The 14,046-nt window shown below is 41.2% G+C and overlaps 1 protein-coding gene across 2 annotated transcripts in view; it reads left to right on the top strand.

Annotated features, from left to right (window-relative positions):
- Nucleotides 1-4,104: 4,104 nt before the first annotated feature.
- AIFM1 (apoptosis inducing factor mitochondria associated 1) overlaps nucleotides 4,105-14,046 on the top strand; it is a 31,610-nt gene continuing 21,668 nt past the window's right edge. Inside the window, exons 1-2 of one of the 2 annotated variants that reach the window (XM_026520577.4) lie at nucleotides 4,105-4,415; nucleotides 10,809-10,951. In XM_026520577.4, the coding sequence (XP_026376362.1) occupies nucleotides 4,310-4,415; nucleotides 10,809-10,951 (249 nt within the window). In that variant the 5' untranslated portion in view covers nucleotides 4,105-4,309. Of the gene's footprint in view, nucleotides 4,416-10,808; nucleotides 10,952-12,136; nucleotides 12,268-14,046 lie in introns of both variants that reach the window. The other variant, XM_044391630.3, reaches the window with a different exon arrangement.

The raw sequence follows: 14,046 nt of genomic DNA, 5'->3' as shown, positions 1-14,046 counted from the left end.
TGGGACGCTCGGGCGGGCGGTCCTACCGAGCTCCCCAAGCGGCCGCCCCGGCCTCCTGCGCAGCGGCCGCCCCGCCTTTGCCTAGACCCTCCCCTGCCTGGACCCCAGGGACACACCGGAGGAGGAAGCCTAAGGAGGGAAGGGAGGGGGTAAGGAGAGCGGCACACGCCGCCCCGGGAAGGTCTTCCTTTCTCCTTGCCCCCATTTATTTTATAGGTTGCGGGCTCCCCGCCCCCACGTTCCCCGAGCGCGCGGGGTCAGCGGGCAGGGAGCACAGCTGGAGAGGACAAAGGGAGCTGCACCCTAAGGCATCTCTGGAGCACTTCGGCCGGGGAGCGACACGACTTGGCGGGGGGTGCGGAGGGGCAGAGATACCTCTTTCACCTCCCGCGCCTCCTCGGCCCCCTCCCAAGCCTTGGGATAAAGGGATGCTCTGTCTTATTAAATAAGCAGGTGCACTCGCGCGCCCCAAGGAGCCGGGGAGGGCGCTGCCAAGACGTGCCGTGGGTTGTGGGGGCCCGCGCAGCTGACAGGAGGGAGCCGGGGGCACGGGGTGTGCGTGTGTAGGGGGAGTTACTGTCTCTGTCACCGACTTGCCAGATGTAGGGGGGCGCGTGCCAGGCTCCAACCTCCCCTCATCACACCACGAGCACCCATCCTCTGAATGTTCAGGAGAGCGGCTTCCATTGGCTGTGGCAGTCGGTTGTGTTTGGCTGGCCAATGGGGAAGGCCCGCCGCCGGAGAGGGCCATACAGGGGGTAGAAGAGGGGGGGTAGCTAGTGGTGGCAGCGCCAGCCAAAGGGAACCTTGTTTCCGGGACTAACCATGACAGACCCAGGTGGAGCGATCTTGGGACATGGCATAAATCTCACAGTGTCTCCCATATGATATAATGTCTATATAATCATAAGTCCTTCCAGAATGGTGGAGTTTCAAAAGGAATTGGAAACCCCTAGGAGAGTTCACCCCTCTGCAACTGAATGTAGAACAAAGTGGTTGGGTCTAATTTGACAGAAGCCTAGATTATGCTTGGAAGATGATAAATGAACAGAACTTTCTTACGGTATTAGGGGGCAGCTTCCCAAAGCTTACTAAGCATCACACATCTTGGTGGAGACCTGTATTCCTTCTCCTGAGGGTGATTCAGGTTCAGAATTTGCTTGTTTGAAATCAACTTTACTGAGGTACAATTTATATGCAATAAAACGCACCCATTTTGTTTCCTTTTAAGACTTTATCCCTCCTCTCACACACTTCATAAGCTAAGGCAAGGCAATATTGACATATGTCAGTAGCACGGACATATGAATTATTTGCTAACGCCATCAAAGTCAGGGATCCCAGCGGTGCACATGAACTGCCATCTTATTTGTGTGTGAGGCTGAGCAGCAGAGGAGACAAACGTGACTAAGACCATTCCCACTATGAGAAAAACAATTCAGTGCATCGGTGATAGATCTGTAAGCAAATTGAAATGTGACCACTCAGCCAAGTCCAAGTTACTCAAAATGGCTGGGAAAACTTGGGGTCTTCTAGTTAATAAGCTTTTTAGCTGAGTTAGCAGATATATTTTCAGCTAACTCGTTTCCAATATATGTGAGTCACCCATTTCTAAAACCCTAGATTATACTATTCAATATTAAAACCATCTCGAGAAGGATTTAACCTTAGGTGGCTAATCCAAGGTCATCATTATGAATACAATTATTATTGTACAGTGTGAATAGCAATCTTCACTGTACAGTATTTTGGTTTTTTGATTGGCTGATATCTAAATATAGCTTGCTGCATCATTCTCCTCTGTATTTGTAATGCTCCTGGTGATCATTATCTACAGAAAAGTAGTTATAAAAGGGGGGTAACTATTAATTAGGAATACCCAGTAAGTAGAGTGGCCAACTCATAGCCAGAATCAATGCTAACTTTCTGAGAGATACAAAAAATGTTACATCCACATGAGATAATTTAGATGTGCGCTTCCAGCAAAAACTTGTCACTGAGTCTGAGAGTTTATATTATAGCTGTAAAGTAGAAACACTGATTTCTGGAAATATGGTATCTCAAAATGGGTGCCATGCCCTAATAAAAAGTGCCTGTTACCTCTGTGGGGTGAGATTTTCACTTATATTTTTGGAGTTAGCTTGTTGTGTGTATATTGCTTTTGCAAAAAACATGATGAAATATAATTTTTAATTAAAAAGATTTTAAGTACCTCATTGCACCTATTGCAAAAATAAATGTGCTATCCACCACCTTTTCTTTGTGTTAATTGTGCATCACTAACTGATTCTTTCAAATATACCCAAGCCATTTTCATAGGCACCTGATCATCATGATTTTGACAGTGTTTTCCAAAGCCTCTTCCACCAACAGATATGATTAATTTTGTATTCCATGTTTATTATTGTTATTGGCTTTTAGAAATAGCAATAAATACCAATGTCTGTAAGGCCTTTAATATATTAAATAAATATAAATAATTTTATCTTATTGTGAAATCAATATTTTCAATATTTATCCTCCAAAGCAGCCCTAGGTAAAAAGTCACCCATTGCCTGCACTTCTGAACATTAAGGGAACCCTGGATCTTTTTCACCCAATTAAGACTGCCTCCTGAGTTAAACTTCCTAAAATGAGGCCTTTGTAATTTCATTCTCTATCCCTATTCCACTGAGGAAAAAAATAGTAATAATTTCATCACCTACAAGATTAGGGCCAAAACTCTTTTGCCAGGTCAGCTCTGGCTCCACCATATTAACCTGCCCTTATCTACTTCCTAGTATTTGCTAATTGTCCCCCCAAATGTGCTGGGGTTTGTTTCTTTGTTTTATACCTCTAAGACTTTTAAACAGCATGGTGCTTCCTCTAAGATCCTTGACAAATATTAGCTCATTTAATGTTCATAACAACCCTAGGAGATTGGTAGATGAGGAAAGTGAGGCACAGTTAAGTGACCTGCCCAATGGTAGAGCCAGGATTCGACCTGGGCAAGAATGGATGCAAAGTCAAGGGGTGCTTAATCACTAAAAATATTACCTTTGGTCCCAATGTATTCACCATCTGAAATGTCATTCCTCCTCCTCCACTGTCTATTTGAATTTTACTATACGTCCCTCCAGACACAGCTCAAGTAACACTTGCATGAAGTCCTTCCTTAGCTACTCCATACACACTTTTCTCTTGCTCTGGCACTGAAGGAGACATTCCGTATTATTTAAATGATAGTACGTGTCATTTCCCCAACTAGTGACCACTTCCTGTACTTTCCACATGCCCTAGAGCCCCATTCATAGTATAGTCCAAGTGGCAAGTGCTCATTAAATACTTGTTAAGTGAATATGTAAACCCAAAATTAGGGAAAAGTATATATTTATGTTTTGCAAACAGTCAAAAAATTTATTTCCAACTTAGCTTACATTTGGGAGAGTCAAAACACCTATTTACATTCAGCCCCTCACCCTACTCCTCCCACAACTTGAAAGTCCTGCTTAGTATTTCTCTTCAAAGCACAAACTCTTTTTGCCAGCACCCTTGCTCTTAAGCACAGAAGCCATAATAGTAGACTATCCGCAGCACCTGGTACAGCATCTAGGAATACAATTGCACAATATAAAAACGATATGGGGGGAGAGAGCACGGAATGATTACTGCTCCTAGAAAAGAGGGCTGGGTGGGAAAATGCCAGCAATTTGTAAAAGACGGAAGTGCATTCCGAATCTGGGAAGCCAGGTGCTCTGGCTCGGACCTTATGGAAAGACTGGAAGTGGAATACTGCGAGAATCCGGAAGGCTAAGTACCGAGTAGCAGCCAAGAACAGGAGAACAAAATGCGGTGCTTATGGCCACGCTTTGAGAGGCGCTGTTATCAGTGCCCGCCATCGACATAGCGGCAGCATCGGCCACAACTGCCAGGCAACGCGGCCCCATGGCTCCCTCCTTGGACAGCTTTCCAAACTCGCTCAGCGGAAAACATTGCCACCAACCCGTTGAAACTTGCAAACACCTCCCTCCGCAGTCTTCTCAACTGTGCAGGCAGCTAGGCGCATGCACAAATCTCTCGCTGTACGAGCCAATCGCAATGCGGCGTTGAGCATTACGCCTGCGCAGTAGGCCTCCAGCCGAGCTTCCCCTTCCCCTGCTCTTAGCTGGCCGGCTCAACTGTCCAATGCCCTCCCGGAGCTGGAAGGAGGAGCTTGCGTAGAGTGCGTGTGAGGGGAGCTGGGGGGGCAACGGGCCGGGGCCCACGGTGTTTGACCCGTCGGTCGGTCCGTGAGAAGGAAAGGAGGAGGTACAGAGTAGCGGTTGCTGAAATGTTCCGGTGTGGAAGCCTGGCGGCAGGTGCTTTCAAGCAGAAGCTGGCGCCCTTGGTGCGGACAGTGTGCGTCCGAGGCCCGAGGCAGCGGAACCGGCTCCCAGGTGATTGACCCATCCCAGGCACCCAGACCTCGCAGATCAAGGGCCTGGGTTCCATAGGCTCCCTGTGCCTTGTAGTCCTCCCCCTGCCTCCTCCCCGGGAAAAACTTAACCCACTCACAGCCGCGAGAATTCTGATTTGGCGGGATCCAAACCATGAGTTTCGCAAGCCGTGCCGACCTGACCTTCAGGGGATTTGAACCCAGTAGTCCGCATGAGGCCTTTTCCTGGGAGGGTTTGCTGTTCAGGGATAACAGAACAGCTGACTGTCTCGTATTGTCCAATACCACCTCCTGGCCACCCCCAGTCCGCCTTTTTAGAGCAATGAGGTCAAGTAGACTTTGTCATTTACCGATTGTGAGACTTGAAACAAGGCATTTAAGCCAGACGCCTTAGTTCCTTCTGTAAATGAGATTACCTGTTCTACTTGCCAAACCCCAGATGAGATCCATAGATTTGAGTGCCCTGTGAAAGAGAAACAGTGCAGTTCAAGTAAGGAGTCAGTCAGTTGTGCGCCAGACACCAGGAGAGTCGGCCCAGAATTAATTTGAAATGTCTGGTCCGTGTAATTCTTGGTGGCCTTTAATGCTTCAAAGAAACAGTTTGCAGAGCGCATTGTATTTGCTCTCTGTGAAGTTGTTTCACTAGATTTTAGAGCTGGAAGGGATTTTGTGGTAAAGTTCAACCCACTCACTTTATAGATAATAAACGGAGTCACAGAGAGGTGAAATTATTTGCCCAAGGTCACATACCTAATTAATAGGTAGAGCAAAGGATAGTTTGCCAGTCTCTAGGCCCCTAATCCACTTGCCTCCTAAATTTTGACCTCAAAAGGTTAAGAATGCATTCGATTTCCCTTTAGCCCACTGTGCATGAGATATCCATGAACTTATCTGAGCATGTCTTGAGCTTGCTCATTTTCAAACTGCACAACTTAATGGGGATAATGAATTATCCACCTGTAGGAGGTGCTGGGTTTTTTAAAATCTATTTTTGAATGACCACCTAGGGACATTCACATTTGCAATGTCAGAAGTTTATCCTTGAGGCCCTTCTAATGTGGAACCACCTTCTGGGTGCTTTGAAAATAAAATGTGGAAAATATTTCCCTTAGAGTGTTTGCAAATGTGCATTTGAACAGTTTGTCCAGTTGCTACGCCTCAAGAAAACGTTTCCTAATTTCTGTATCTGAGTACATATCCTAAAACAAATTGCTCTTGGAGCTTAAAAACCTCTGCCTTAGCTTTTAAACTAATATCCCATCTTAGGTGTCATCTGTATGGGTTTATGCATTAAAATGATAGTGCTCTATGTAAGCTCTACAGAAATTTATACAGAAACTTAGGTAAGCTGAAGATTTTCATCCATACTAGCCTTTCAAACTTTGTGTGCTTATTTTGCTTACAACTCACAACTTTTACCAGCACTCTGAAGTCTAACCAAAAATTCTCATTTAAATAAGTATGGATTTTTAAAGTTAAATTGATTTATTAGATATTTGAAGGTGGTTGGTCATATTAGAACTACTGAAAAATACAGACTCAAAATGTTTTTTTCCGTTGCATGATTTTGTTTGAAGGCACTCTGCTGTAGAATATATTCTGACTTCTTGCCATACCCATCCATCTCTTTGTATACACTTACTCTTTGTCCTTTGGCCAAGCACCACAGTACAACATCATATGCCTTTAGAAATGGGCGGGGTGGGGTTACAATTTCAAAAAGAAATGATTCTGTCATTTTAGGAATTAACACTGTTTCGTAGCTTGATTACTAATTGCTTATAATCTGATTTCTTTTTCACATCATAGCATCTGCGGTATGTTTTTGCATAGGTAGGGGAGAGATGCTCTTTGTTTATATGCCATTTCCCCTCCTTTTTCTCCTTTCTCCTCCCTCCTCCAATTCTTTGTCAGGATGTTAGCAGATTTGACACCCACCTTGAAATGATCTCATCCACATCTGTCATCATTGTCAGGTTCATTTTTATTATATGCTGCCTTTTGCCTTAAAACCATAATTGCTATTATTTGTTTACTTTATTTGGATGCTCTGCCTCTTTCCAGAAATGGTTGAAGGCAATTAATAATGACTACTTTATGTCTGCATTCGGCACTGAGGAGCAGATAGGTTAGGTAATAGATATTTTCTGTTCTGTAGTATTTTATTTGGTTCCAAACATTGCGCTGCCCATGTGATGAAACTGATCACCGACCCCTGACCTGAGGGTCAAATGTTTGAACATTTTTCTCTATTCAGAATCCTTCTCACCTCCTTAAAAAGGAAACTGGATTCCTTGTCGGCAAGGATCCAGACTTCCTGGGAACTGCCAAATGACGCTTTTTTTTTTTTTCCGAAGCCTAGAAGATGAGTCCTTCCCCACTTTTTCTTCTGAGGCAAAGCTTTCCTCCAGAAAATCTGTGGCAAGTCAGCCTTTTCTGCCTCCAGTTAGTAAGTTGTATTTTCTAGACATTTCCTAACATTTTAAGGGAGTTGCTGCATATTGTAACTTTTTTCTAGAGCATGTTTCCAAAAGTTACCTGGTCCAGTAAATCAAGTGGAGAGCTGACCCCAAACCTACTGAATGAGAATGTCCTGGAGAGAGCCCTTGGAATTTTTATTTTAACAGGCCCTTGATGTAATTCTTATCATCAGGCAAGTTTGGAAAATACTGTTTTAAGGCTTAAACAGACTGAGCAACCTTGAGTCTCTTGTGATTTGTATTAAGCCCATTTTCTGATACTCAGAATAGTGGCAGCCATTGTCCCCTTCTATATTACACACTACCTGAGACCAGGGATTATGTCCCATTTTTGTGTCCTCAGCGCTTTGGATAGTCTCTGGCACACGGTAAATTCTCAGTGGCCGAACCCTAGTACTGTGAAGGACTTAACTTTGTAGAACAGAGTGAGATTGTTTTTTTGTCATCTAAATCATTTTTTCTCTGGTGCCTTTCTTCAGAGTAGTTCACACTGCACTCTAATTATTACTACTATGATTCGTCTGAAATAACAGCAAGTGTTGATGCTGAAGAAAAGTTGGGGAGCTGATAAAGGGAAATAGTCATTGCATTCCTTATAAAGAGCTACCTAGTTACAGTGGACAGATCATGGAGGCTTGTCCTGTTTTGTGTTTTACCCACGTCTGAAAAATCATTGCGATATTCAGAAAACAAGACTCAAGAGCATATGGACCTCTTAACTATTTGAGACTCTTGGAGCCTCAATTGTGTGGATGTATTTCTGGAAAAGGCTTTCTGGGAGTATGAAAAAACAGGAGATTATGAAATCTACAGTAATGAACTTGCTGGCTTAGGTACTATTCTAATGCTAAGTTTGTAGTATTTGAGGTTACTAACTTATTAATAAGCAACCTGAAATAAATGAGATCTGGCTAAAGTTCTTTGCAAAGAATTCTTCAAATGTTCAGTCCTTATCATACAATTGGAAAGAATTTCTGTTTCCTTCCTTCATTAATTAGTCCAACAAATATTTATCGAGCAAACACGTACTGTGTGTTAGGCACTAAATAACAATTGTAACAACAATTCAAGAAGCAAATCCTTGAACAATATAGTGAATATAGACAACAGTACTGTATTCTAATCAGACTTCCTAAGAGACTAGATCTTAATTATTCCAGCCACTAAAAAGAAATGATAATTATGTGATAGAGGTGCTAGTTATTGCTACAATGGCAGTCATAATATAAATGTATCAAATTAAAAAAAATTGAATCCCAAGTGTGAGGAAGAAAGTGCTACCTCTGTGGGGTCTGATTGCAGAAAACCTAAAGAAGAATCTAAAACAGACTGGTGCTGTAATGAGAAGTCAAGGAGTAAGTTGGCTTCCCACCTTAGCAAGACAAGTGAAAAGACATGTTTAGCCATGATGTGAAGTTTCCTAAATTCTTGAAGCTATGGGGGAAAGGTGTGGGAGTAATTTTATGGGTAAAAGAAAACTGAGGGCGGGGGGCGGGGAATATAAATATCCATACAACACTTAACCACCTCTTACAAAATTAAAGTCACTTGGTAGGTATGTAAAAATTTGGTTTGTTAGTAATAATAGTATATTACATTTCTTTTCAAGCAATAGTTTAAATGTTAACCAATTTACTTTTTAAAAAATTAATTTACTTTTAAGTGTCTTTTTTCTTTTTGCCAAATCAAGGCAAAAACCGCTGAACTTTCCCAAATCTACCCTTAGTTTTATCTGTGAAAAGCGAGCAAAAACAGAATAAACACATTAGTGTTATATTAAAACAAGGTTGTTGCATCTGGATTTAGGATCTTCTAAAGGGATAATAAATGGAATTTTTTTTAAACTACTTATTTTCAGTAAACTTGGGGTGGAGGTGGGGGACACAACTAAATTCGTTGAACTAAACCACGTGGAATTTTTTCTACCCAGTTTCAATTACTAGCTCTGAGAGTTGTCAGTCTCTACTTCCGGTGCTTAATCATTTTATGGGTTTCTGAAAATCAAAAGCTTGCCCAGATCGAGATAAGCTTCTCTACCCTTGCACGTTTTCATTTTCATGACTTGTTATTTCCAAATATAAACCATTTTTTTTCATGTGGTGATGAAGGATTCTAAAGCAGGTAAGAAATAAAAATAGTAAGGAAAAACACATTTTCACTTCTAAGGGTGTAGGTTTATAGTCTCTTATCCGTAATTCAGAAATCAAAATAGGACTAAAAATCAGGTTTTTATAACTCACTTGCCACTGAAACCTGACCTAAAGTGGAGTGAAAGACTGCTTATAATCTTTTGTTCATCCCACTCTGAAATTTTTCATTGAAACATTAATGTGTGTGACTGGGGATTGTTGCCTCTTACTGTGTTGGGTGTTATTTACTGTATGGTATATAACTATATACTTAAAAACAAACAATTCTGAGATCTGGGCTGTCCATGTTCCCAAGGATTTCAGGTAAGAGACTGCAGACCTGATTTGGACCTGTTCTTACTCTCCTGTGCCCTGAAGTTGTGAAAGCAAAGGGAACGCTCCATATTTCTAAAATGAAATGCTACTACCAGTGCCCATTCTGTTTATCTTCTAAAGCCTGGTCAGACCAGGAATGTGCCTCTAGACTGTTGGTTCTCAAAGCAGCAGAAGCATCACCTGGGAACCTGTTAAAATGCAAATTCTTGAGCCCCCATTCTAGATCTCCTGACTCAGAAACTCTGGGGGTGGGTCTGGCCATCTGTTTTAACAAACACTCCAGAGGATTCTGATGCACGCTCAAGGTTTAGAACCACTGCCCTAGATCCAGATTGGCAAATTGCAGCCTGCAGGCCAAACCCACATGCTTTTGTATGCATGCCCCTTGAGCTAAGACTGGGTTTTACATTTTTTGAAATGGCTGAAAAAAATTAAAAATAACTATTTTGTGACACATGAACATTGTTTAAGCGTCACATTTTAGTGCCCATAAAGTTTTATTAGAAAACGGTCGTGCCCATTCATTTATACATTGTCTGTGGCTGCTGTTGCACAACATCAGCAGAGACTGTATGGCCTGAAAAGCCAAGAATATTTACTGTCTGGTCCTTTACAGAAAGAGTTTGCAAACCCCTGCTCTAGGTCAGTAGTCAACATGAGGAGTATCATAAGCAGGGAAGGTAGTACTGAGACCTTCCTTCATTTCCGTGTGTGAGAGTTGTTCTAATAATCAGATAGTTACATGAATCTACAGTTTTAAGTCAACATAGTATTTATATTATTTTGGAGGACTAAGAGCCAAGTAGTTGATATTTTAAGTTTCATTATTCTAAAAACTATTTTATAATCTGAAATTCTTTAGTTCGTTGGAAAAGATAAATCCACTTAAAATTTTTTTTTCTTATTTTGTGCTTTAACATTTCTATCTTCCAGGACACATTGCCTTTCATGAAAGGCTGAACTGTGTCCTGGTTAGGTTGTGTTGCAGGGTTTTATTATTTTGTGCAAGGTTCGAGCAAGCCATTTAAATTACTCTTTAAGTAGTGGTTGTAATGCCCCCAGGTAGCCTGTAGTTAACTTTTTGTATCTATACAGCCATCCCTCTGTGTTTACTTCATTTATGGTGAGGATGTGAAGAGAGAAGTGTTTTGATGAACTGCCCATTTGTTTTTCATTATCTTTTCTGGGAAGCTGTAAATTTCCTCCGTGGGCAGCATTAAGTTATACTCTTACTAAAAACTCCCAACAGTTTAAGTGTGTAGATTCTGATATCTGTAGTATTCATACAGTTTTGATTATTTTTTTTTCTTGGTCATTTAAAAGGGAGCATCATGCAGCCCAATGGGCAGTAAGTCTTTATTTGTACAATGCAATGACCTCTAGTCATAAACATGTATTAACTATTTTATTTTTGTATGTGTGTGTGTCTTAATAAATTGTGTTCCTTAGGCAACTTGTTCCAGCGATGGCATGTTCCTCTAGAACTCCAGATGACAAGACAAATGGCTAGCTCTGGTGCATCAGGGGGCAAAATCGATAATTCTGTGTTAGTCCTTATTGTGGGCTTATCAACAATAGGAGCTGGTGCATATGTAAGTAGAAAAGCAGCTTGTGTAAAGAAGCTGCCAAACAGCTCCCATTAGTAGACTCAGTACTACTCTGCTTTAAAACTTTTGCAACTAATTCCCCTTTCTCCTTTCGGAAGAATTTCCAAAAAGCCTTCTTTAAAGTGCCTACTGTCTAATAATCCTGTGAGAGCCAATTTGGGAATGACTGAAATTTAATCTCCTGTTGATTAGCTTTGCTCTTTTCACTTGTCTTTTTACTCATTACTTGACAGCCACTGTGTTTGCTTAGATTTGACTAATCCACAAAATTGTACTCTTTTCTCTTGGATATGACACACTAACCTGTGAATAGGTGAGAATTCATTGCAGCTCCTTAGCACAATATTTGATTTTGCCCCATTTGTCAAATATTTTATTTTTTCCTCAGCTTGGGATAGACATTAAGCAACAACAACAATAACAACAGCTTTCAGTCCAAAATATTAAGTGTTCCTAAAAGGAAAGCTATCCCTGAATCTCACCCAGAGACTAAATTATAGAAGTTGGCCCAGTATCTCCAATTTTAGAATGGAATTTGTGTGAGGGGAGAAATACGGTTTTAAATGCTATGTAATATTAACACAGTTATATCTCCTTAAATGAACTCTGATCAGCTTGGTTGGTCACAGAGGAATTATTCTGTGATGCTTTTTTTTTTTTTTTAACTTGGCAGGGTTTGCTGTGACTAAGCAGATCAGTCTAAAGTTGGATCACGTAAGGTTGAGTGAACCAACTTAGATAACACCTAGTAACACCCTGAAGCTGTTTCACTCCCCAAGAGCAAATGGTTGGATGCCATTATAATTTTAGTTTTTTCCACATTGGTAAGACCATGCAATTATCTTTGTTCCTTGGTCACTAGGTTATAAAACAGGGAGATGAAAATGACTTGAAGTTACCTAGATTGTCATTCCCTGACCTGACTCCCAAATGCACAGAGACCGTTTTTGCCAGTTGTGAATCAACCCAGAGTAAGAAGTAGGTGAGCTCCGTCCGATAACAGACTCTGAGGAAGTGCACATCCTCCAGTCCTGGAGCAGCACTTGTTTCTTTTTTAGCACAGGGTAACTAAAAATGCTTCCCTGCCTTTGTGTTGAATGTTTCTTCATTAATACTTAGTGCTTTTTCTATTTCCTTTTGTTTCTTTCTTGGCCTTATCTTTACCTACAGTTGTGCAGTGTCATCATCTAGGATCCCCTTCTAGATCACTAGCGTCTACAGGTGCTTCTGTGAAAGATGGCAGCAGCCTAGTATACTTCTTAATTGTAGGAGCAACAGTCACTGGGGCAGGAGTTTATTATGTAAGATGCTTACACTAAAATATATTTCGGGGTAGGGTGGGTGAGACCATGGCACTAATGAAAACTTGATCCATTAGATACAACAAAATATTCATAGCATGTGCTTTCTAGGTATCTATTAAAGGGACATTGTCAGTCACTAGGGAGCCCTCAAACCTCATCTTTCAAACTGTTGAAGTCCTACCAGATATATGTAAAGCTGTACATTTAATGATTATTTTTAAATCCTCATCATTAACCCTTCCTTTGAAACTTTTACCAAGTTTATAATTCTTTTTAAGATGCTAAATTATATTGTGCTTTAGTGCTGCATACCTAACAAGATAGTCTCAAAGAGTAAACATCAAATAAACAAGTAAAAGTAACTTGACTACCATCTGTTTTGGATCATTTTAGGTAAAACGTCATTTTTGTGTTTTGTCAGAAACAATCAACCCTACTTTTATTGTGAAAAGGCATTTTATTGAATGCTTCTGAGGAGATCCAAAAAGCCACAGAATTACAGTATTCTCCCCACCCACCCCCAGCCTCTATTTCAAAGTAAATGCATTTGGCAGTGTCCCTTTTGTAATCTCTAATTTGGTCAAGCTAGTGGCTGAAGTGGTACAAGCTAACACATTCGTGTAGACTGCTTTTGTAAATGCCTCTCATTCATGATTTAGATACTACCCTCTGAGCCTTACCTCTTCCATTTCCTAGCTCTCAACTTTTGCCATCAGTTCTACCTCATTCATTCAAAAATAGATATAAAGTGTTTGCATCTGATGTTTGTAACAGCTGAAACCTATTAAACCTCTGGTTTATGTTGCTGTTCCAGAGTTGGATGGCCTTCACAGAGCTGGCCAGGCAAATCTCTTGATGCCAGGCCACAAGACAGGGCCACAAGTCACTGTTGCTTTCTTCCACCTTGGAAGTATCTACAAAGTACAAGTTCCTCTCAAGCCATTCACTTAAATGCCTCATTGCCCTCTGTGTTTATCCAACACTGGTAATAGTAAAGCTACTAGATTATAGTGGTTTCAGGTTAAATGATAAGCTTTTGTCTACCTACAACTGTTATTGAACTATTCTGTAAAGTTTTATATTGGGTTTTAAGTCATTTAAAATGTGATCCGAGGTAGCTTAGGTTTTTAACCTCTGATATTGTCTTAGTCTCACAAGAACTATTAAAATCAGAGTTCAGATTTGATGAGATGTGGCTATAAATTACTTAATGTTTATTAGTCTGCTCTGACTGCCATAACAAAATAGCACAGACTGGATGGCTTAAACAACAGAAATGTATTTTCTCACAGTCTGGACACTAGAAGTCCAAGATGGGAGTACCAGCACTGCCAGGTTCTGGTGTGCACTCTCTTCCTGGCTTGACCATCTTCTCCTATGTCCTCACATGGCGGGGGGGGAGAGAGAGAGTGAGCATGAGCACTAGAGTCTCTTATTCTTATAAGGGCACCAGCCCTATCGAATTAAGCCCCCCCTTATTTAACCTTTATCACCTCCCAATTGCCCCATCTCCAAATACCATCGCATTGGGAGTTAGGGCTTCAACATATGAATTGGAAGGGAACACAGACATTCAGTCCACAGTGGTGTTCCTTCATAACTTTCCTCTCTCACATGAGGAAGTGTTCCTAATTTGAGTACAAATACTTCTTTAGCGACTCCTGAGTTGGGAGCTCTTTACCACCCCCCCAACCCTCCAAAACTAAGAGAGCAGAACTAAGGACAAGGGAAATTTTTCTGAAATGTTTGCTCTGGGTCTGTACTTCTTTTTTTTTT

This window comes from Ursus arctos, chromosome X (assembly GCF_023065955.2).
Source record: "Ursus arctos isolate Adak ecotype North America chromosome X, UrsArc2.0, whole genome shotgun sequence".
Lineage (NCBI taxonomy): Eukaryota > Metazoa > Chordata > Mammalia > Carnivora > Ursidae > Ursus > Ursus arctos.
Note: the sequence above shows the minus strand (reverse complement) of the source record. Positions and strands in the feature narration are given on the sequence as shown.